This window comes from Ranitomeya variabilis, chromosome 4 (assembly GCF_051348905.1).
Source record: "Ranitomeya variabilis isolate aRanVar5 chromosome 4, aRanVar5.hap1, whole genome shotgun sequence".
NCBI classification, from domain to species: domain Eukaryota; kingdom Metazoa; phylum Chordata; class Amphibia; order Anura; family Dendrobatidae; genus Ranitomeya; species Ranitomeya variabilis.
This window is the reverse complement of record NC_135235.1, coordinates 223115070-223139807: the sequence shown is the minus strand read 5'-3', so window position 1 is coordinate 223139807 and position 24738 is coordinate 223115070. Positions and strand designations below refer to the sequence as shown.

The window sequence follows — 24738 nt, the reverse complement described above, 5'->3', positions numbered from 1 at the left end:
CGCACTCGAACCGGAAGTCATTGCTACTAAGTAGCGCCGATAGCAGGGGAAAAAAGAAAAGAAAAAAAGAGGGCATAAAATACCGATCGCTCTGGTGTGAGCGTAGGATTTAACAGAATGCCGATTAATCCCCCATGCTACAATCCAAAACAACGGCGGCATATGATTACGCCGGAGACACACACTGCTGTGACCGGAAGACGCTGTAGCTAGGCAACCGGGATAGGAGGAGCATAATTAGAAACAATGCCGCGTTTATAGTAACTAAAGCCATCAGTGGCTATGAAAATCAACGGAAGATAAAACCATCTTCACAATTGTGCCACATAAAGAGGGTACAGACCAAATAAGTATAGAGGGCACCATCAACAATAATATCCAATGTGCTCCACCTGCTGCATGTCGAAATACAGACTATACATAAAGAGGGTACCACATGATATTGCAGTTAGTTTAAGATATAGATATCAGCCGGAAATAGATGTAACCCAAAACACTATTATGACCTAGCATAACCAGCAATTATTAGTAATACGTGGGTACCTAAGTGTAAAATGCTCCCATATATGTGTCATGATTAGAATGGTATGCATGATGTAATAAGATTACACCAAATAGCATGAATATGCAATAGAAATAGATAGTTATTGGTCTAGCGAATCCCGTGACCAAAAAAGGGGGGTGATATTAATAAAGGACTTAGGCTTAGACAATAATTTACACGACTGTGTGATATCAAAAAATGACCAAGGAAAAGAGGCATGAAGAAAATGAACTCAGATAAAACAACTGTAATTTATTTGGTCATTCAGACCATATGGACTCATGGTATTTAAATAAAAAATCCACTTAGCTTCTCGCTGCAGAAGCAACTGATCCCAGTCACACCCTCGCAGCGGTTTAGTTACCTTCTCGATGGCCATAAATCTTAAATGTTTAGTTTGACCATTATGACACTGATTGATATGTCGAGAAATAGGGGTGTCTCTCCTGTGTTCAACATCCCCGATATGTTCACCGACGCGTCTTTTGAATTCTCTTATAGTTTTACCAATATATTCCATACCACAGGAGCACAGGGCCCTGTAAATCACTCCCCTGGTACTGCAATTGATAAATTGTTTGATGGTATAGCTTCTTCCTGTAGAACTGCTTACAAAATTACTCCCAGTGTCAATATATTGGCAGATAACGCAGTGTCCACACTTATAGCAGCCCGTTACGTTGCTTTTTAGCCAGGTATTATTAACGGGACTGGTGAAGTGGCTGTGGACTAGTCTGTCATTAAGCGAACGAGCCTTCTTATAGGTGATTGCAGGAAAATTGCTCAGGTATTGTGCTGATCAGGATGATTGGGTGACTTTTTTGCCATTGGCCGAGTTTGCCCTTAATAATCGGGCTAGTTCTGCTACTTTGGTTTTGCCTTTTTTCTGCAATTCTGGTTTTCATCCTCGTTTTTCCTCGGGTCAGGTTGAACCTTCTGACTGTCCTGGGGTGGATTCTGTGGTGGATAGGTTGCAGCAGATTTGGAACCATGTGGTGGACAATTTGAAGTTGTCACAGGAGAAGGCTCAGCGCTTTGCCAACCGCCGTCGCGGTGTGGGTCCCCGACTTCGTGTTGGGGATTTGGTATGGCTGTCTTCTCGGTATGTTCCTATGAAGGTTTCCTCTCCTAAATTCAAGCCTCGCTTCATCGGTCCTTATAAGATTTTGGAAATCCTTAACCCGGTGTCATTTCGTTTGGACCTCCCAGCGTCGTTTGCCATTCATAACGTGTTCCATAGGTCTTTGTTGCGGAGGTATGTGGTGCCTGTGGTTCCTTCTGTTGAGCCCCCTGCTCCGGTGCTGGTGGAGGGCAAATTGGAGTACGTGGTGGAGAAGATCTTGGATTCTCGTATTTCTAGTCGGAGGCTTCAGTATTTGGTTAAGTGGAAGGGCTATGGTCAGGAGGATAATTCCTGGGTTGTCGCCTCTGATGTTCATGCGGCCGATTTGGTTCGTGCCTTCCATGTGGCTCATCCTGATCGCCCTGGGGGTTTTGATGAGGGTTTGGTGACCCCTCCTCAAGGGGGGGGTACTGTTGTGAACTCTGTTTTTGGGCTCCCTCTTGTGGTCACAAGTGGTACTGTGTGAGTGTTGTCTTTGGGCTCCCTCTGGTGGCTCTTTGTGTCATTCTGCAGGTCTGAGGTGGGATCAGCTGTCTCGTTAGCTGGTTCCTATTTAGCTCACCTGGACTATCAGTTGTTGCCTGCTGTCATTGTATTCAGTGCTATTCTGTTTGCTCCTGTCTACATCCGTTACCAGTCTCTCCAAGAGAAGCTAAGTTCTGTTTGCTTTTTCTTGCTCATCTGTGTTCAATATGTTCCTAGACTATTATGAGTATTGTCCAGCTTGCTAATATGTGATTTCTCTGCTTGCTGGTAGCTCTGGGGTGCTGAGTTGCTCCCCCCACATCGTTAGTTGGTGTGGGGGTTCTCGCATTCTCTGCGTGGATATTTTTGTATAGGGTTTTTTACTGACCGCACAGATCCCTTGCTATTTTCTGCTATCTAGTGTTAGTGGGCCTCATTTACTTAACCTGTTTCATCTCTGCGTTTGTCTTTTCCTCTTAACTCACCGTTATTATTTGTGGGGGGCTGTTCTATTTCTTTGGGGTTATTTCTCTGAGGCAAGTGAGGTCTTTACTTTCTCTTTAGGGGTAGTCAGTTTCTCAGGCCGTGAAGAGACGTCTAGGATTTCAGGAAACGTTCCACGGCTACCTTTAGTGTGTTTGGTTAGGATCAGCTTTGCGGTCAGTCCAGTTACCACATCCCCAGAGCTCGTCCTATTGTCTCTGACTTAGCTGGTTAGATTTGTGATCCTAAGCCACTGGGATCATAACACACAACTGACCTATTGAATAAATTAGCAGCAATATGTCCTCTACCAGAAGGAACCATCCTGACCACCATGGATGTGGAATATTTGTTCTCTAATATACCACACCAGGATGGATTAAATGGCTGCAAAGTCTTCATGGAAATTACAGGAATTGATGCTTATTCTGTGGCGAAACTTTCAAAATTCATCCTCACCCACAATTACTTTGAATTTGATAAGATATATCAACAGGAGACTAGTACAGCAATTGAAACTAAACTGGCTCCACAGTATGCAAATCTTTTCATGGCCAAGCTTGAAAGTGACTTTTTGTCCTCATGTTGTCCCATCAGGTCTCTGGCCTACTACAGCTACATTTAAATGTTTTTAATCATTTGGATGCAGTCTGAGCCACAGCTAAAGATGTTCCATGAATAGTTTAATCAATGTCATCCCTCCATCAGCTCAACACTCAACTACCACTGAAATTAAGTTTGAGTAGTGTACTTAACGATATGTACCAAATTTCCAACAGGGGGTCTGTATGTAGAGGAGACAGGACAAAAAGTTAGAACAAGGATGAATTCTCATTGGCACACAATAACAGAAAAATGAATAGATCTACCAATGTTTTGTGGCCAAACATTATTGTATCCTTGATCGTAGAACCATTGAGATGAAATTACTAATATTATAAGGTAACTTCAAATCTCAGAGAGACAGAAGAGTCTGGGAGTATAAACGTAAGACAATCTTTGACACACTCAGTGCAGGAATGAATGTGTTGCATGGATTTATATGTTTCTACATCAACTAAGGAATGTGCTCCTCAGACCTTGTGGGGGCATCACATTCATGGACCAGACCTCAATCACAGCACTATAAAACATTCACATTTCTTATCTAAAAACTGTTCCAATATTTACACCCACTACTGTTTTTCCCTCTGCCATACTGATAGTTCTGCTTCACATCACTTATCTATTGCATTAGTCCTGTGTCCCATTGCACATAAATATGTGACTCTTCAGAGTTTGTGATATTCTATGCCTGATGAAAAGACCTTAGTACACTCGAAAGCTTGCGATTTGTTACCATCTTTTCAGTTAACCATTAAAAGGTATCAAGGACTCTCAAATCTTAATATGTTTCTATGTAAGTCATGGTGATGAAAGCGATAGGTAAAATAACACTTTTTCTCTCCTCTTGATATTTTTTTTAACTGAGGGCAAATTATTTTATTGCTTAAAAACCAAAAAACATATTAAAAATGTAGACTATAATGAAATAAAATGAGCATTCAAAACTGTTGCCTGAATATAACACATGTTTGCTTCCTGCATGTAGTCTGATGTGCTCATCATGACTGTCGCATCTCCCTTGTCAGCAGGTTTGATGATGATTTCTTTGTTGGTTTTCAGTAGTGTTGAGCGATACTGTCCGATACTTGAAAGTATCGGTATCGGAAAGTATCGGCCGATACCGGCAAAGTATCGGATCTAATCCGATACCGATACCCGATACCAATACAAGTCAATGGGACTCAAGTATTGGACGGTATCCCTGATGGTTCCCAGGGTCTGAAGGAGAGGAAACTCTCCTTCAGGCCCTGGGATCCATATTAATGTGTAAAATAAAGAATTAAAATAAAAAAAATTGCTATACTCACCTCTCCGACGCAGCCTGGACCTCACCGAGGGAACCGGCAGCGTTCTTTGCTTAAAATGCGCGCGTTTACTTCCTTCCGTGACGTCACGGCTTGTGATTGGTCGCGTGCCGCCCATGTGACCGCGACGCGACCAATCACAAGCCGGAACGTAATTTTAAAATCCTGAATGCCTAGAATTAGGCATTGAGGACCTGAAAATTACGTCACGGCTTGCTGTGATTGGTCGCGTCGCGGCCACATGGGCGGCACGCGACCAATCACAAGCCGTGACGTCACGGAAGGAAGTAAACGCGCGCATTTTAAGCAAAGAACGCTGCCGGTTCCCTCGGTGAGGTCCAGGCTGCGTCAGAGAGGTGAGTATAGCAATATTTTTTATTTTAATTCTTTATTTTACACATTAATGTTGTTTCGATACCGATACCCGATACCACAAAAGTATCGGATCTCGGTATCGAAATTCCGATACCCGCAAGTATCGGCCGATACCCGATACTTGCGGTATCGGAATGCTCAACACTAGTTTTCAGAGACCGTATGGCCTTTCTCTCCTGGGCACTGATGTTGGATGCTTGTCTACTGTTTGTATCTATGACGGTGGATTTTATTGAATGTCTGAAGGAGTCTATATAGTTATCCAAACGAGGGTTGCATCCAGGTGGAGGTGTCCAGTCTGAACTCTTCTTGGTTGTCAAGATCCCTGTTTCTTCAGTCCAAGTGGGTTCTGAATCTTCCATATAATTGAAATATTCCCTCAGGCGCAGTCTTCTGAAATAATTTTCCACATTACTGCAGAGTTCAGTTTTATCCAGGGCCTTAGTAGGACAAGATGAGAGTCCTCCAGAAAGCACAGCCAGCTCCACTTTGTTGGGTTAATAATCTGAGAGATTGATGACTCAGATGCTTTTGTGTCTCGAAAGGAGTGGTTATCCAAGTTGTCAGGTTTTGGCTTTCTTTCCTAACTCCTGAATTGAGGCGCAATCTATGTAGTTTCTTTACCTTGTTATGAATCAGAAGGGTCCGTAGTTTGTTGTAGTATTGCTGTAATTTTTGCTCTGCGTTTTCTGTAAGTGTTTTCCTCAGAGTTTCAAATTGCCCTTGAACTTTACGCTTGATGTTGTAGAAAACATGCAAGAGGTGGTTCCTTAGTCTCTTAGAAGTCCTGTGACAAAGGTTTTGTGCCTAACGAGTATTGTAGGTAAGAAGAATTGGGTTTGCAATCCAGTGTCCTTTCTCTTTTTTGCATTTAAATAAGAAAAAAATGTCGCTGTCCAATTGTCATGACTTACATAGGAATATTCAGAAGCTCGAGATTATGAAGATAAGATCTAGTGCCAAAAGATTTCATCATAGATGTCAATCACAGAAGTTGGATACATGGCAAGGCAGGATACATTTTGGGGCACACAGCAGGTAAAATAAGGCTGTTTATTTTATTTAGGTGGAGCTTTCTTTATTTCTGCATATTCCATCTCAGTATCTTCTTGGTTTTGAGGAAACTTATGTTTCGATTTGGAGAATTTAACGCTTGAATACTGAACGTCACCAGAATTCACATAGATAGAGTCATCTACTTCACTCCCTCCTTTTTGTAAAGTCTTTTCTGTCGGAGAAACATCCTAGATGAAGTCAAAAGATGAAACTGTTAACATTTTTCTCAGTATTAGGCTCACTCACACGTCAGTTGATTATCCCATGCAAGAGATACGGCCCGATTATCCGTTGCCAGTGTCCGCGGTAATTGATATCGAAGGTTTTACATCAACCCGTAGACTTGCATGAGAGCATGCAATATGATTCTCCAATTTACTCTGTTATGGTTCTCAATGGCAAGAGAACATAGCCCAGCAAACATAAGAACTAGCTCTTGGAAGGATGGAAACTAAACTGACCATGAACTAAACCTGCCGCACAACTAACAGTAGCCGGGTAGCGTAGCCTGCGTTTTATCCCTAGACGCCCAGCGCCGGCCGGAGGACTAACTAATCCTGGCAGAGGAAAATATAGTCCTGGCTCACCTCTAGAGAAATTTCCCCGAAAGGCAGACAGAGGCCCCCACAAATATTGGCGGTGATTTTAGATGAAATGACAAACGTAGTATGAAAATAGGTTTAGCAAAATTGAGGTCCGCTTACTAGATAGCAGGAAGACAGAAAGGGCACTTTCATGGTCAGCTGAAAACACTATCAAAACACCATCCTGAAATTACTTTAAGACTCTAGTATTAACTCATAACATCAGAGTGGCAATTTCAGATCACAAGAGCTTTCCAGACACAGAAACGAAACTACAGCTGTGAACTGGAACAAAATGCAAAAACAAACAAGGACTAAAGTCCAACTTAGCTGGGAGTTGTCTAGCAGCAGGAACATGCACAGAAAGGCTTCTGATTACAATGTTGACCGGCATGGAAGTGACAGAGGAGCAAGGCTAAATAGCGACTCCCACATCCTGATGGAAACAGGTGAACAGAGAGGATGATGCACACCAGTTCAATTCCACCAGTGGCCACCGGGGGAGCCCAAAATCCAATTTCACAACAGTACCCCCCCCTCAAGGAGGGGGCACCGAACCCTCACCAGAACCACCAGGGCGATCAGGATGAGCCCTATGAAAGGCACGGACCAAATCGGAGGCATGAACATCAGAGGCAGTCACCCAAGAATTATCCTCCTGACCGTATCCCTTCCATTTGACCAGATACTGGAGTTTCCGTCTGGAAACACGGGAGTCCAAGATTTTTTCCACAACGTACTCCAACTCGCCCTCAACCAACACCGGAGCAGGAGGCTCAACGGAAGGCACAACCGGTACCTCATACCTGCGCAATAATGACCGATGAAAAACATTATGAATAGAAAAAGATGCAGGGAGGTCCAAACGGAAGGACACAGGGTTAAGAATCTCCAATATCTTGTACGGGCCGATGAACCGAGGCTTAAACTTGGGAGAAGAAACCCTCATAGGGACAAAACGAGAAGACAACCACACCAAGTCCCCAACACAAAGCCGAGGACCAACCCGACGCCGGCGGTTGGCAAAACGCTGAGTCTTCTCCTGGGACAACTTCAAATTGTCCACTACCTGCCCCCAAATCTGATGCAACCTCTCCACCACAGCATCCACTCCAGGACAATCCGAAGATTCCACCTGACCAGAAGAAAATCGAGGATGAAACCCCGAATTACAGAAAAAGGGAGACACCAAGGTGGCAGAGCTGGCCCGATTATTGAGGGCAAACTCCGCTAAAGGCAAAAAAGCAACCCAATCATCCTGATCTGCAGACACAAAACACCTCAAATATGTCTCCAAGGTCTGATTAGTCCGCTCGGTCTGGCCATTAGTCTGAGGATGGAAAGCAGACGAGAAAGACAAATCTATGCCCATCCTAGCACAGAATGCTCACCAAAATCTAGACACGAATTGGGTACCTCTGTCAGAAACGATATTCTCCGGAATACCATGCAAACGGACCACATTTTGAAAAAACAGAGGAACCAACTCGGAAGAAGAAGGCAACTTAGGCAGGGGAACCAAATGGACCATCTTAGAGAAACGATCACACACCACCCAGATGACAGACATCTTCTGAGAAACAGGAAGATCCGAAATAAAATCCATCGAGATGTGCGTCCAGGGCCTCTTCGGGATAGGCAAGGGCAACAACAATCCACTAGCCCGAGAACAACAAGGCTTGGCCCGAGCACAAACGTCACAAGACTGCACGAAGCCTCGCACATCTCGAGACAGGGAAGGCCACCAGAAGGACCTTGCCACCAAATCCCTGGTACCAAAGATTCCAGGATGACCTGCCAACGCAGAAGAATGAATCTCAGAAATGACTTTACTGGTCCAATCATCAGGAACAAACAGTCTACCAGGTGGGCAACGATCAGGTCTATCCGCCTGAAACTCCTGCAAGGCCCGCCGCAGGTCTGGAGAAACGGCAGACAATATCACTCCATCCTTAAGGATACCTGTAGGTTCAGAATTACCAGGGGAGTCAGGCTCAAAACTCCTAGAAAGGGCATCCGCCTTAACATTCTTAGAACCCGGCAGGTAAGACACCACAAAATTAAACCGAGAGAAAAACAACGACCAGCGCGCCTGTCTAGGATTCAGGCATCTGGCGGACTCAAGATAAATTAGATTTTTGTGGTCAGTCAATACCACCACCTGATGTCTAGCCCCCTCAAGCCGATGACGCCACTCCTCAAAAGCCCACTTCATGGCCAAAAGCTCCCGATTCCCAACATCATAATTCCGCTCGGCGGGCGAAAATTTACGTGAGAAAAAAGCACAAGGTCTCATCACGGAGCAATCGGAACTTCTCTGCGACAAAACCGCCCCAGCTCCGATTTCAGAAGCGTCGACCTCAACCTGAAAAGGAAGAGCAACATCAGGCTGACGCAGCACAGGGGCGGAAGAAAAGCGGCGCTTAAGCTCCCGAAAGGCCTCCACAGCAGCAGGGGACCAATCAGCAACATCAGCACCCTTCTTAGTCAAATCAGTCAATGGTTTAACAACATCAGAAAAACCAGCAATAAATCGACGATAAAAGTTAGCAAAGCCCAAAAATTTCTGAAGACTCTTAAGAGAAGAGGGTTGCGTCCAATCACAAATAGCCTGAACCTTGACAGGATCCATCTCGATGGAAGAGGGGGAAAAAATATATCCCAAAAAGGAAATCTTTTGAACCCCAAAAACGCACTTAGAACCCTTCACACACAAGGAATTAGACCGCAAAACCTGAAAAACCCTCCTGACCTGCTGGACATGAGAGTCCCAGTCATCCGAAAAAATCAAAATATCATCCAGATACACAATCATAAATTTATCCAAATAATCACGGAAAATGTCATGCATAAAGGACTGAAAAACTGAAGGGGCATTTGAAAGACCAAAAGGCATCACCAAATACTCAAAGTGGCCCTCGGGCATATTAAATGCGGTTTTCCACTCATCCCCCTGCTTAATTCGCACCAAATTATACGCCCCACGGAGATCTATCTTAGAGAACCACTTGGCCCCCTTTATGCGAGCAAACAAATCAGTCAGCAGTGGCAACGGATATTGATATTTAACCGTGATCTTATTCAAAAGCCGATAATCAATGCACGGCCTCAAAGAGCCATCTTTCTTAGCCACAAAGAAAAAACCGGCTCCTAAGGGAGATGACGAAGGACGAATATGTCCCTTTTCCAAGGACTCCTTTATATATTCTCGCATAGCAGCATGTTCAGGCACAGACAGATTAAATAAACGACCCTTAGGGTATTTACTACCCGGAATCAAATCTATGGCACAATCGCACTCCCGGTGCGGAGGTAATGAACCAAGCTTAGGTTCTTCAAAAACGTCACGATATTCAGTCAAGAATTCAGGAATCTCAGAGGGAATAGATGATGAAATGGAAACCACAGGTACGTCCCCATGCGTCCCCTTACATCCCCAGCTTAACACAGACATAGCTTTCCAGTCAAGGACTGGGTTATGAGATTGCAGCCATGGCAATCCAAGCACCAACACATCATGTAGGTTATACAGCACAAGAAAGCGAATAATCTCCTGGTGATCCGGATTAATCCGCATAGTTACTTGTGTCCAGTATTGTGGTTTATTGCTAGCCAATGGGGTGGAGTCAATCCCCTTCAGGGGTATAGGAGTTTCAAGAGGCTCCAAATCATACCCACAGCGTTTGGCCAAGGACCAATCCATAAGACTCAAAGCGGAGCCAGAGTCGACATAGGCATCCGCGGTAATAGATGATAAAGAACAAATCAGGGTCACAGATAGAATAAACTTAGACTGTAAAGTGCCAATTGAAACAGACTTATCAAGCTTCTTAGTACGCTTAGAGCATGCTGATATAACATGAGTTGAATCACCGCAATAGAAGCACAACCCATTTTTTCGTCTAAAATTCTGCCGTTCACTTCTGGACAGAATTCTATCACATTGCATATTCTCTGGCGTCTTCTCAGTAGACACCGCCAAATGGTGCACAGGTTTGCGCTCCCGCAGACGCCTATCGATCTGGATAGCCATTGTCATGGACTCATTCAGACCCGCAGGCACAGGGAACCCCACCATAACATCCTTAATGGCATCAGAGAGACCCTCTCTGAAATTCGCCACCAGGGCGCACTCATTCCACTGAGTAAGCACAGCCCATTTACGGAATTTCTGGCAGTATATTTCAGCTTCGTCTTGCCCCTGAGATAGGGACATCAAGGCCTTTTCCGCCTGAAGTTCTAACTGAGGTTCCTCATAAAGCAACCCCAAGGCCAGAAAAAACGCATCCACATTGAGCAACGCAGGATCCCCTGGAGCCAATGCAAAAGCCCAATCCTGAGGGTCGCCCCAGAGCAAGGAAATCACAATCCTGACCTGCTGAGCAGGATCTCCTGCAGAGCGAGATTTCAGGGACAAAAACAACTTGCAATTATTTTTGAAATTTTGAAAGCAAGATCTATTCCCCGAGAAAAATTCAGGCAAAGGAATTCTAGGTTCAGATATAGGAACATGAACAACAAAATCTTGTAAATTTTGAACTTTCGTGGTGAGATTATTCAAACCTGCAGCTAAACTCTGAATATCCATTTTAAACAGGTGAACACAGAGCCATTCCAGGATTAGAAGGAGAGAGAGAGAGAAAGGCTGCAATATAGGCAGACTTGCAAGAGATTCAATTACAAGCACACTCAGAACTGAAGGAAAAAAAAAAAAAAAAAATCTTCAGCAGACTTCTCTTTTCTCTCCTTTCTCTGTCAATTAATTTAACCCTTTGGTGGCCGGTCAAACTGTTATGGTTCTCAATGGCAAGAGAACATAGCCCAGCAAACATAAGAACTAGCTCTTGGAAGGATGGAAACTAAACTGACCATGAACTAAACCTGCCGCACAACTAACAGTAGCCGGGTAGCGTAGCCTGCGTTTTATCCCTAGACGCCCAGCGCCGGCCGGAGGACTAACTAATCCTGGCAGAGGAAAATATAGTCCTGGCTCACCTCTAGAGAAATTTCCCCGAAAGGCAGACAGAGGCCCCCACAAATATTGGCGGTGATTTTAGATGAAATGACAAACGTAGTATGAAAATAGGTTTAGCAAAATTGAGGTCCGCTTACTAGATAGCAGGAAGACAGAAAGGGCACTTTCATGGTCAGCTGAAAACACTATCAAAACACCATCCTGAAATTACTTTAAGACTCTAGTATTAACTCATAACATCAGAGTGGCAATTTCAGATCACAAGAGCTTTCCAGACACAGAAACGAAACTACAGCTGTGAACTGGAACAAAATGCAAAAACAAACAAGGACTAAAGTCCAACTTAGCTGGGAGTTGTCTAGCAGCAGGAACATGCACAGAAAGGCTTCTGATTACAATGTTGACCGGCATGGAAGTGACAGAGGAGCAAGGCTAAATAGCGACTCCCACATCCTGATGGAAACAGGTGAACAGAGAGGATGATGCACACCAGTTCAATTCCACCAGTGGCCACCGGGGGAGCCCAAAATCCAATTTCACAACAGTACCCCCCCCTCAAGGAGGGGGCACCGAACCCTCACCAGAACCACCAGGGCGATCAGGATGAGCCCTATGAAAGGCACGGACCAAATCGGAGGCATGAACATCAGAGGCAGTCACCCAAGAATTATCCTCCTGACCGTATCCCTTCCATTTGACCAGATACTGGAGTTTCCGTCTGGAAACACGGGAGTCCAAGATTTTTTCCACAACGTACTCCAACTCGCCCTCAACCAACACCGGAGCAGGAGGCTCAACGGAAGGCACAACCGGTACCTCATACCTGCGCAATAATGACCGATGAAAAACATTATGAATAGAAAAAGATGCAGGGAGGTCCAAACGGAAGGACACAGGGTTAAGAATCTCCAATATCTTGTACGGGCCGATGAACCGAGGCTTAAACTTGGGAGAAGAAACCCTCATAGGGACAAAACGAGAAGACAACCACACCAAGTCCCCAACACAAAGCCGAGGACCAACCCGACGCCGGCGGTTGGCAAAACGCTGAGTCTTCTCCTGGGACAACTTCAAATTGTCCACTACCTGCCCCCAAATCTGATGCAACCTCTCCACCACAGCATCCACTCCAGGACAATCCGAAGATTCCACCTGACCAGAAGAAAATCGAGGATGAAACCCCGAATTACAGAAAAAGGGAGACACCAAGGTGGCAGAGCTGGCCCGATTATTGAGGGCAAACTCCGCTAAAGGCAAAAAAGCAACCCAATCATCCTGATCTGCAGACACAAAACACCTCAAATATGTCTCCAAGGTCTGATTAGTCCGCTCGGTCTGGCCATTAGTCTGAGGATGGAAAGCAGATGAGAAAGACAAATCTATGCCCATCCTAGCACAGAATGCTCGCCAAAATCTAGACACGAATTGGGTACCTCTGTCAGAAACGATATTCTCCGGAATACCATGCAAACGGACCACATTTTGAAAAAACAGAGGAACCAACTCGGAAGAAGAAGGCAACTTAGGCAGGGGAACCAAATGGACCATCTTAGAGAAACGATCACACACCACCCAGATGACAGACATCTTCTGAGAAACAGGAAGATCCGAAATAAAATCCATCGAGATGTGCGTCCAGGGCCTCTTCGGGATAGGCAAGGGCAACAACAATCCACTAGCCCGAGAACAACAAGGCTTGGCCCGAGCACAAACGTCACAAGACTGCACGAAGCCTCGCACATCTCGAGACAGGGAAGGCCACCAGAAGGACCTTGCCACCAAATCCCTGGTACCAAAGATTCCAGGATGACCTGCCAACGCAGAAGAATGAACCTCAGAAATGACTTTACTGGTCCAATCATCAGGAACAAACAGTCTACCAGGTGGGCAACGATCAGGTCTATCCGCCTGAAACTCCTGCAAGGCCCGCCGCAGGTCTGGAGAAACGGCAGACAATATCACTCCATCCTTAAGGATACCTGTAGGTTCAGAATTACCAGGGGAGTCAGGCTCAAAACTCCTAGAAAGGGCATCCGCCTTAACATTCTTAAAACCCGGCAGGTAGGACACCACAAAATTAAACCGAGAGAAAAACAACGACCAGCGCGCCTGTCTAGGATTCAGGCGTCTGGCGGACTCAAGATAAATTAGATTTTTGTGGTCAGTCAATACCACCACCTGATGTCTAGCCCCCTCAAGCCGATGACGCCACTCCTCAAAAGCCCACTTCATGGCCAAAAGCTCCCGATTCCCAACATCATAATTCCGCTCGGCGGGCGAAAATTTACGTGAGAAAAAAGCACAAGGTCTCATCACGGAGCAATCGGAACTTCTCTGCGACAAAACCGCCCCAGCTCCGATTTCAGAAGCGTCGACCTCAACCTGAAAAGGAAGAGCAACATCAGGCTGACGCAGCACAGGGGCGGAAGAAAAGCGGCGCTTAAGCTCCCGAAAGGCCTCCACAGCAGCAGGGGACCAATCAGCAACATCAGCACCCTTCTTAGTCAAATCAGTCAATGGTTTAACAACATCAGAAAAACCAGCAATAAATCGACGATAAAAGTTAGCAAAGCCCAAAAATTTCTGAAGACTCTTAAGAGAAGAGGGTTGTGTCCAATCACAAATAGCCTGAACCTTGACAGGATCCATCTCGATGGAAGAGGGGGAAAAAATATATCCCAAAAAGGAAATCTTTTGAACCCCAAAAACGCACTTAGAACCCTTCACACACAAGGAATTAGACCGCAAAACCTGAAAAACCCTCCTGACCTGCTGGACATGAGAGTCCCAGATACACAATCATAAATTTATCCAAATAATCACGGAAAATGTCATGCATAAAGGACTGAAAGACTGAAGGGGCATTTGAAAGACCAAAAGGCATCACCAAATACTCAAAGTGGCCCTCGGGCGTATTAAATGCGGTTTTCCACTCATCCCCCTGCTTAATTCCCACCAAATTATACGCCCCACGGAGATCTATCTTAGAGAACCACTTGGCCCCCTTTATGCGAGCAAACAAATCAGTCAGCAGTGGCAACGGATATTGATATTTAACCGTGATCTTATTCAAAAGCCGATAATCAATGCACGGCCTCAAAGAGCCATCTTTCTTAGCCACAAAGAAAAAACCGGCTCCTAAGGGAGATGACGAAGGACGAATATGTCCCTTTTCCAAGGACTCCTTTATATATTCTCGCATAGCAGCATGTTCAGGCACAGACAGATTAAATAAACGACCCTTAGGGTATTTACTACCCGGAATCAAATCTATGGCACAATCGCACTCCCGGTGCGGAGGTAATGAACCAAGCTTAGGTTCTTCAAAAACGTCACGATATTCAGTCAAGAATTCAGGAATCTCAGAGGGAATAGATGATGAAATGGAAACCACAGGTACGTCCCCATGCGTCCCCTTACATCCCCAGCTTAACACAGACATAGCTTTCCAGTCAAGGACTGGGTTATGAGATTGCAGCCATGGCAATCCAAGCACCAACACATCATGTAGGTTATACAGCACAAGAAAGCGAATAATCTCCTGGTGATCCGGATTAATCCGCATAGTTACTTGTGTCCAGTATTGTGGTTTATTGCTAGCCAATGGGGTGGAGTCAATCCCCTTCAGGGGTATAGGAGTTTCAAGAGGCTCCAAATCATACCCACAGCGTTTGGCCAAGGACCAATCCATAAGACTCAAAGCGGCGCCAGAGTCGACATAGGCATCCGCGGTAATAGATGATAAAGAACAAATCAGGGTCACAGATAGAATAAACTTAGACTGTAAAGTGCCAATTGAAACAGACTTATCAAGCTTCTTAGTACGCTTAGAGCATGCTGATATAACATGAGTTGAATCACCGCAATAGAAGCACAACCCATTTTTTCGTCTAAAATTCTGCCGTTCACTTCTGGACAGAATTCTATCACATTGCATATTCTCTGGCGTCTTCTCAGTAGACACCGCCAAATGGTGCACAGGTTTGCGCTCCCGCAGACGCCTATCGATCTGGATAGCCATTGTCATGGACTCATTCAGACCCGCAGGCACAGGGAACCCCACCATAACATCCTTAATGGCATCAGAGAGACCCTCTCTGAAATTCGCCGCCAGGGCGCACTCATTCCACTGAGTAAGCACAGCCCATTTACGGAATTTCTGGCAGTATATTTCAGCTTCGTCTTGCCCCTGAGATAGGGACATCAAGGCCTTTTCCGCCTGAAGTTCTAACTGAGGTTCCTCATAAAGCAACCCCAAGGCCAGAAAAAACGCATCCAGATTGAGCAACGCAGGATCCCCTGGAGCCAATGCAAAAGCCCAATCCTGAGGGTCGCCCCGGAGCAAGGAAATCACAATCCTGACCTGCTGAGCAGGATCTCCTGCAGAGCGAGATTTCAGGGACAAAAACAACTTGCAATTATTTTTGAAATTTTGAAAGCAAGATCTATTCCCCGAGAAAAATTCAGGCAAAGGAATTCTAGGTTCAGATATAGGAACATGAACAACAAAATCTTGTAAATTTTGAACTTTCGTGGTGAGATTATTCAAACCTGCAGCTAAACTCTGAATATCCATTTTAAACAGGTGAACACAGAGCCATTCCAGGATTAGAAGGAGAGAGAGAGAGAAAGGCTGCAATATAGGCAGACTTGCAAGAGATTCAATTACAAGCACACTCAGAACTGAAGGAAAAAAAAAAAAAAAAAAAAAATCTTCAGCAGACTTCTCTTTTCTCTCCTTTCTCTGTCAATTAATTTAACCCTTTGGTGGCCGGTCAAACTGTTATGGTTCTCAATGGCAAGAGAACATAGCCCAGCAAACATAAGAACTAGCTCTTGGAAGGATGGAAACTAAACTGACCATGAACTAAACCTGCCGCACAACTAACAGTAGCCGGGTAGCGTAGCCTGCGTTTTATCCCTAGACGCCCAGCGCCGGCCGGAGGACTAACTAATCCTGGCAGAGGAAAATATAGTCCTGGCTCACCTCTAGAGAAATTTCCCCGAAAGGCAGACAGAGGCCCCCACAAATATTGGCGGTGATTTTAGATGAAATGACAAACGTAGTATGAAAATAGGTTTAGCAAAATTGAGGTCCGCTTACTAGATAGCAGGAAGACAGAAAGGGCACTTTCATGGTCAGCTGAAAACACTATCAAAACACCATCCTGAAATTACTTTAAGACTCTAGTATTAACTCATAACATCAGAGTGGCAATTTCAGATCACAAGAGCTTTCCAGACACAGAAACGAAACTACAGCTGTGAACTGGAACAAAATGCAAAAACAAACAAGGACTAAAGTCCAACTTAGCTGGGAGTTGTCTAGCAGCAGGAACATGCACAGAAAGGCTTCTGATTACAATGTTGACCGGCATGGAAGTGACAGAGGAGCAAGGCTAAATAGCGACTCCCATATCCTGATGGAAACAGGTGAACAGAGAGGATGATGCACACCAGTTCAATTCCACCAGTGGCCACCGGGGGAGCCCAAAATCCAATTTCACAACATTACTCGTAGCATACTGACATTGTTATCTCAGACTGAAACTGCATGAGAAAATAATTACTGACCTAAACTGCCCCATAGAATAACATTGGGCAGAGTGTTATGCCAAAAAACTTCAGATAACACTTGGCGTGTTTGTGTGAGTGAGGCCTTATAGTAGTTTTAGTCTTGTACAAAGGAGCAGTATTATAGTAGTTATATTCTTGTACATAGGGGCAGTATTATAGTAGTTTTAGTCTTGTACAAAGGAGCAGTATTATAGTAGTTATATTCTTTTACATAGGGGCAGTATTATAGTAGTTATATTCTTGTACATAGGAGCAGTATTATAGTAGTTATATTCTTGTACATAGGAGCAGTATTATAGTAGTTATATTCTTGTACATAGGGAGCAGTATAATAGTAGTTATATTCTTGTACATAGGGGCAGTATTATAGTGTTTATATTCTTGTACATGGGGCAGTATTATAGTAGTTTTAGTCTTGTACAAAGGAGCAGTACTATAGTAGTTATATTCTTTTACATAGGGGCAGTATTATAGTAGTTATATTCTTGTACATAGGAGCAGTATTATAGTAGTTATATTCTTGTACATAGGGAGCAGTATTATAGTAGTTATATTCTTGTACATAGGGGACAGTATTATAGTAGTTACTGTATATTCTTGTACATGGGGCAGTATTATAGTAGTTATATTCTTGTACATAGAAGCAGTATTATAGTAGTTATATTCTTGTACATAGGAAGCAGTATTATAGTAGTTATATTCTTGTACATAGGAGCAGTATTATAGTAGTTATATACTTGTACATAGGGGACAGTATTATAGTAGTTATATTCTTGTACAAAGGAGCAGTATTATAGTAGTTATATTCTTGTACATAGGGGCAGTAATATAGTAGCAATATTCTTGTACATAGGAGGCAGTATTATATTAGTTATATTCTTGCATAGGGGCAGTATTATAGTAGTTATATTCTTGTGCATAGGGGCAGTATTATAGTAGTTAAATTCTTGTATGTAGGAGGCAGTATTATAGCAGTTATATTTTTGTACATAAGGGCAGTATTATAGTAGTTATATTCTTGTACATAGGAGCAGTATTATAGCAGTTATATTCTTGTATATAGGGATCAGTATTATAGTAGTTATATTCTTGTACACAGGAGCAGTATTATAGTAGTTATATTCTTGTATATAGGGAGCAGTATTATAGTAGTTATATTCTTGTACATAGGAGCAGTATTATAGTAGTTATATTCTTGTACATAGGGGACAGTATTATAGTAGTTATACTCTTGTACAAAGGAGCAGTATTATAGTAGTTATATTCTTGTACATAGGGGCAGCATTATAGTAGCTATATTCTTGTACATAGGAGGCAGCATTATATTAGTTATATTCTTGCATAGGGGCAGTATTATAGTAGTTATATTCTTGTACATAGGGGCAGTACTATAGTAGTTATATTCTTGTATGTAGGAGGCATTATTATAGCAGTTATATTCTTGTACATAAGGGCAGTATTATAGTAGCTATATTCTTGTACATAGGGGCAGTATTATAGTAGTTATATTCTTGTACACAGGGGCAGTGCTATAGTAGTTATATTCTTGTACATAGGGGCAGTATTATAGTAGTTATATTCTTGTACATAGGGGCAGTATTATAGCAGTTATATTCTTGTACATAGGAGCAGTATTATAGTAGTTATATTTTTGTACATAGGGGACAGTATTATAGTAGTTATATTCTTGTACATAGGGGCAGTATTATAGCAGTTATATTCCTGTACATAGGAGCAGTATAATAGTAGTTATATTCTTGTACATAGGAAGCAGTATTATAGTAGTTATATTCTTGTACATAGGACCAGTATTATAGTAGTTATATTCTTATATAGAGGGAGCAGTATTATAGTAGTTATGTTCTTGTACAAAGGAGCAGTATTATAGTAGTTATATTCTTGTACATAGGGGCAGTAATATAGTAGCAATATTCTTGTACATAGGAGGCAGTATTATATTAGTTATATTCTTGCATAGGGGCAGTATTATAGTAGTTATATTCTTGTACATAGGGGCAGTACTATAGTAGTTATATTCTTGTATGTAGGAGGCAGTATTATAGCAGTTATATTCTTGTACATAAGGGCAGTATTATAGTAGCTATATTCTTGTACATAGGGGCAGTATTATAGTAGTTATATTCTTGCACATAGGGGCAGTGTTATAGTAGTTATATTCTTGTACATGGGGCAGTATTATAGTAGTTATATTCTTGTACATAGGGGCAGTATTATAGCAGTTATATTCTTGTACATAGGAGCAGTATTATAGTAGTTATATTCTTGTACATAGGGGCAGTAATATAGTAGCAATATTCTTGTACATAGTGGCAGTACTATAGTAGTTATATTCTTGTATGTAGGAGGCAGTATTATAGCAGTTATATTTTTGTACATAAGAGCAGTATTATAGTAGTTATATTCTTGTACATAGGAGCAGTATTATATTAGTTATATTCTTGTATATAGGGATCAGTATTATAGTAGTTATATTCTTGTACATAGGAGCAGTATTATAGTAGTTATATTCTTGTACATAGGGGACAGTATTACAGTAGTTATACTCTTGTACAAAGGAGCAGTATTATAGTAGTTATATTCTTGTACATAGGGGCAGCATTATAGTAGCTATATTCTTGTACATAGGAGGCAGTATTATAGTAGTTATATTCTTGCATGGGGCAGTATTATAGTAGTTATATTCTTGTACATAGGGGCAGTACTATAGTAGTTATATTCTTGTATGTAGGAGGCAGTATTATAGCAGTTATATTCTTGTACATAAGGGCAGTATTATAGTAGCTATATTCTTGTACATAGGGGCAGTATTATAGTAGTTATATTCTTGTACATAGGGGCAGTGTTATAGTAGTTATATTCTTGTACATAGGGGCAGTATTATAGCAGTTATATTCTTGTACATGGGAGCAGTATTATAGTAGTTATATTCTTGTACATAGGGGACAGTATTATAGTGGTTATATTCTTGTACATAGGGGCAGTATTATAGCAGTTATATTCCTGTACATAGGAGCAGTATTATAGTAGTTATATTCCTGTATATGGGGGCAGTATTATAGTAGTTATATTCTTGTATAGGGGCAGTATTATAGTAGTTATATTCTTGTATATGGGGGCAGTATTATAGTAGTTATATTCGTATACATAGGAGGCAGTATTATAGTAGTTATATTCTTGTACATAGGGGCAGTATTATAGCAGTTATATTCCTGTACATAGGAGCAGTATTATAGTAGTTATATTGCTGTACATAAGAGCAGTATTATTGTAGTTATATTCTTGTATATAGGGAGCAGTATTATAGTAGTTATATTCTTGTACAAAGGAGCAGTATTATAGCAGTTATATTCTTGTACATAGGGGCAGTATTATAGTAGCTATATTCTTGTACATAGGAGGCAGTATTATATTAGTTATATTCTTGCATAGGGGCAGTATTATAGTAGTTATGTTCTTGTATATAGGAGCAGTATTATAGTAGCTATATTCTTGCACATAGGGACAGTATTATAGTAATTATATTCTTGTACATAGAGGCAGTATTATAGTAGTTATATTCTTGTACATAGGGGGCAGTGTTATAGTAGTTATATTCTTGTACATAGGGGCAGTATTATAGCTGTTATATTCTTGTACATAGGGGCAGTATTATAATAGTTATATTCTTGCACATAGGGGCAGTATTATAGTATTTTTTTCATTGTATATAGGAGCATTATTATAGTAGTTATATTCTTGTACATAGGGGCAGTATTATGGTAGTTATATTCTTGTATATAGGAGCAGTATTATAGTAGTTATATTCTTGTACATAGGGACAGTATATAGTAGTTATATTCTTGTACATACGGAGCAGTGCATAAGGTGCAGCACTTGTTTTGTCAGTTACTTACTGGTTTAGTAAATTCTGCATAGCTGTATGTATCATTTGCATGATTTGCACTTGTGTTTTTCCGGTTCTCGTCAGCATTTTGTTTTCTTTTCCTGGAAGGGAAATACTGTATATGAGTAATTATATATACCTGAAAGATGGAAAACAAATACAGAAAAAATAATTTGTAATAAAAAGGTAAACATTGTTACATTAATTTGCACTTTTGATGATGCGTTATTGCTTAAACTTGGTGTTTTTCATTGACTTTTGCCATAGATCAAAAAATTTGTAAAAATAATGGCTGAGACATCACATTTTTTTTTCAAAATGACCCACCAATATCTTTTCTTAGCAGAAAAAGCTTCACCACCTAATATATACATTTTATTATGGGTTTGGATGCAAGCATTAGTCACTTACTTTCTGAATGACATATATAGTAAAACTCCTATTAATATTATCAGCAAAAGCAAAATTACTCCGCTTACTGCACCCGCAATCGCAGGGCTATTTTGCGATTTTGCACCTGAAAAGAAAAAACTAAATATTACTCTTTTTCTTGTTTAGTTTTTATTTGATCAGCTATCTATAACAGAGAAGACTCATGTAACATTCATTATATCTTACATTACATTTTATCAAATCATTTTTTTATTTAGAAATTTTAACTTTTTATCAATATCCAAAATATATATATAAAAAATAAATACTTTTTTTTAATACCCAGTTAAACCACTAAATGGCTGCTGCATTCCCTTCCTCAGCTTTTATACAGGCTATGATAGATCCTCCTGATTAATGAGTAATCCAATTGATGCAAATTATTTTGGGGAATCCCACCCAAATTCATGTGATTCTTCTCTGTCTGTTACAATCTTCTGCAGGAAGTACGGCGGCGTCTAAAAATCACTAAAATTGACAAATCCTCGGGCCCAAATGGGATCCACCCCCGAGTACTGCAGGAATTAAGTACAGTCACTGATAGACCATTATTTTAATATTTAAAGACTCCATAGTAGCAGGGTCTGTACCACAGGACTGGTGTATAGCAAATTTGGTGCCAATATTCAAAAAAGGGACAAAAGCTGAACTCGGTAATTATAGGCAAGTAAGCTTAACCTCTACTGTGGGTAAAATCCTGGAGGGCTTTCTAAGGGATGCTATACTGGAGTATCTGAAGAGGAATAACCTCGTGACCCAGTATCAGCACAGGTTTACTAGGGACCGTTCCTGTCAGACTAATCTGATCAATTTCTATGAAGAGGAAAGTTTCGGACTGGACCAAGGGAGCCCAGTGGATGTAGTGTATATGGACTTTTCAAAAGCTTTTGATACGGTGCCACACAAAAGGTTGATACATAAAATGAGAATAATGGGATAGGGGAAAATATGTGTAAGTGGGCTAAGAACTGGCTCAGGGATAGGAAAAAAAGGGTGGTTATTAATGGAGCACACTCGGACTGGGCCACGGTTAGCAGTGGGGTACCACAGGGGTCAGTATTAGGCCCTCTTCTTTTTAACATATTTATTAACGACCTTGTAGGGGGCATACAGAGCAGAATTTCAATATTTGCAGATGACACTAAACTCTGCAGGGTAATCAATACAGAGGAGGACAATTTTATATTACAGGATGATTTATGTAAACTAGAAGCTTGGGCTGATAAATGGCAAATGAGCTTTAATGGGGATAAATGTAAGGTCATGTACTTGGGTAGAAGTAATAAGATGTATAACTATATAACTATGTGCTTAATTCTAAAACTCTGGGAAAAACAGTCAATGAAAAAGACCTGGGAGTATGGGTGGATGACAAACTCACATTTAGTGGCCAGTGTCAGGCAGCTGCTACAAAGGCAAATAAAATAATGGGATGCATTAAAAGAGGCATAGATGCTCATGAGGAGAACATAATTTTACCTCTATACAAGTCACTAGTTCGACCACACTTAGAATACTGTGTACAGTTCTGGTCTCCGGTGTATAAGAAAGACGTAGCTGAACTGAAGCGGGTGCAGAGAAGAGCGACCAAGGTTATTAGAGGACTGGGGGGTCTGCAATACCACGATAGATTATTACACTTGGGGCTATTTAGTTTGGAAAAACAAAGGCTAAGGGGTGATCTTATGTTAATGTATAAGTATATGAGGGGACAGTACAAAGACCTTTCTGATTATCTTTTTAATCATAGACCTGAGACAGGGACAAGGGGGCATCCTCTACATCTGGAGGAAAGAAGGTTTAAGCATAATAACAGATGCGGGTTCTTTACTGTAAGAGCAGTGAGACTATGGAACTCTCTGCCGTATGATGTTGTAATGAGTGATTCATTACTTAAATTTAAGAGGGGACTGGATGCCTTTCTTGAAAAGTATAATGTTACAGGGTATATACACTAGATTCCTTGATAGGGCGTTGATCCAGGGAACTAGTCTGCCTGCCGTATGTGGAGTCGGGAAGGAATTTTTTTCCCCAATGTGGAGCTTACTCTTTGCCACACGGGTTTTTTTTGCCTTCCTCTGCATCAACATGTTAGGGCATGTTAGGTTAGTCTATGGGTTGAACTAGATGGACTTAAAGTCTTCCTTCAACCTTAATAACTATGTTACTATGTAAAAATGGCATTAGCCATTTTTGGCCTTTTGCATAAAAGAATCACATAGTGTTTGAATTTGTTGGTTTCAGCTAATTCCTTAAAAAAAGTTAACTCAATTTCAATTGAGCTCTGCTTTCCAGAAATTTCCATAGTTCTGCATAATTTTGACCTAAAGTTACATTAGATTTTCACAAAAGTCGATAAAGAGAACAAAATCAAAAGAATGAGTTAAAAACATTAGACTTTGTAATTTCTAAATAAGGAAGATGATCCATTATCACGTATCTGTGAATAAGAAAAGTATGTGAGGTTTTATGAGTCAGAGTTAAAGGGGTTATCCAGTTAAAAACAATAAGTCTGCAGTCATTTTGTATGACTGCAGGCTTAAAGATCCCCCCAGCACACGCACTGTGAGCTGTGGGGATTCGCCAGTTTCAGACCCGGGTCCGGAGGGTATGTATGAGTTATACATACTCCTGGCCAATGGGCGAGGCCTTGCTCACCATACACTTGTATGGAGCATGGCTGCACCCTTTAGTTGGACATGCCCACTGGCCTTCCACTAGTTGGGGCCCGGCCTCGGCTTTATACAAGTGCGTGGAGCGAGGCAACACCCACTGGCCGGAAGTACGTATAACTCGTACATACCCTCGGGTTCCGGGTCTGAAAAACAGGGAATATCTGCACAAAACCGTGCACTCAGGTGGATTTCATAAGTCTGCTGTCACACAGAGTAATAGCAGACTTATCGATTTTGTCTGGATAACCCCATAATTTGAAGATGAAATTAGAGGGTGGAGATTTTGATTAATGTGATGACAATCAGATGTAAGTGGGTGACTTGTTTTATTTAAAGAATATGAGTCTATCAAAGCCTGAATTTCACAACACATGTTTTGGGAAGTGAACCATGGCATTAACAAACAAAGTGGATTTCTGAGAACTTTCGTTGATGCAACTGTTGATTCTCTTCAGATTACAAAATTATCTCAAAAATTTGTAACTCACAATTTACTCAATAATAGTCAGGCAGATTGTGTACAAATGGAGGAACATCAAAACCAATATTATCTTCCGCAGGAGTGGTTGACCCATGAGGATCACTCCAATACTTAGGCCTATAATAGTCTTTGAGGACACAAAGAAGCCCATGGA

General features: G+C 41.8%; 1 protein-coding gene across 1 annotated transcript in view; it reads right to left on the bottom strand.

The window, feature by feature from the left end:
- Positions 1-5958: 5958 nt before the first annotated feature.
- The window catches only part of LOC143767799 (sialic acid-binding Ig-like lectin 8), a 109204-nt gene continuing 90424 nt past the window's right edge, over positions 5959-24738 (bottom strand). The window contains exons 9-10 of the mRNA XM_077256319.1: positions 21007-21135; positions 5959-6144 (exon numbers count right to left, since the gene is read on the bottom strand). Of these exons, the coding sequence (XP_077112434.1) occupies positions 5959-6144; positions 21007-21135 (315 nt within the window). The remainder of the gene's footprint in view (positions 6145-21006; positions 21136-24738) is intronic.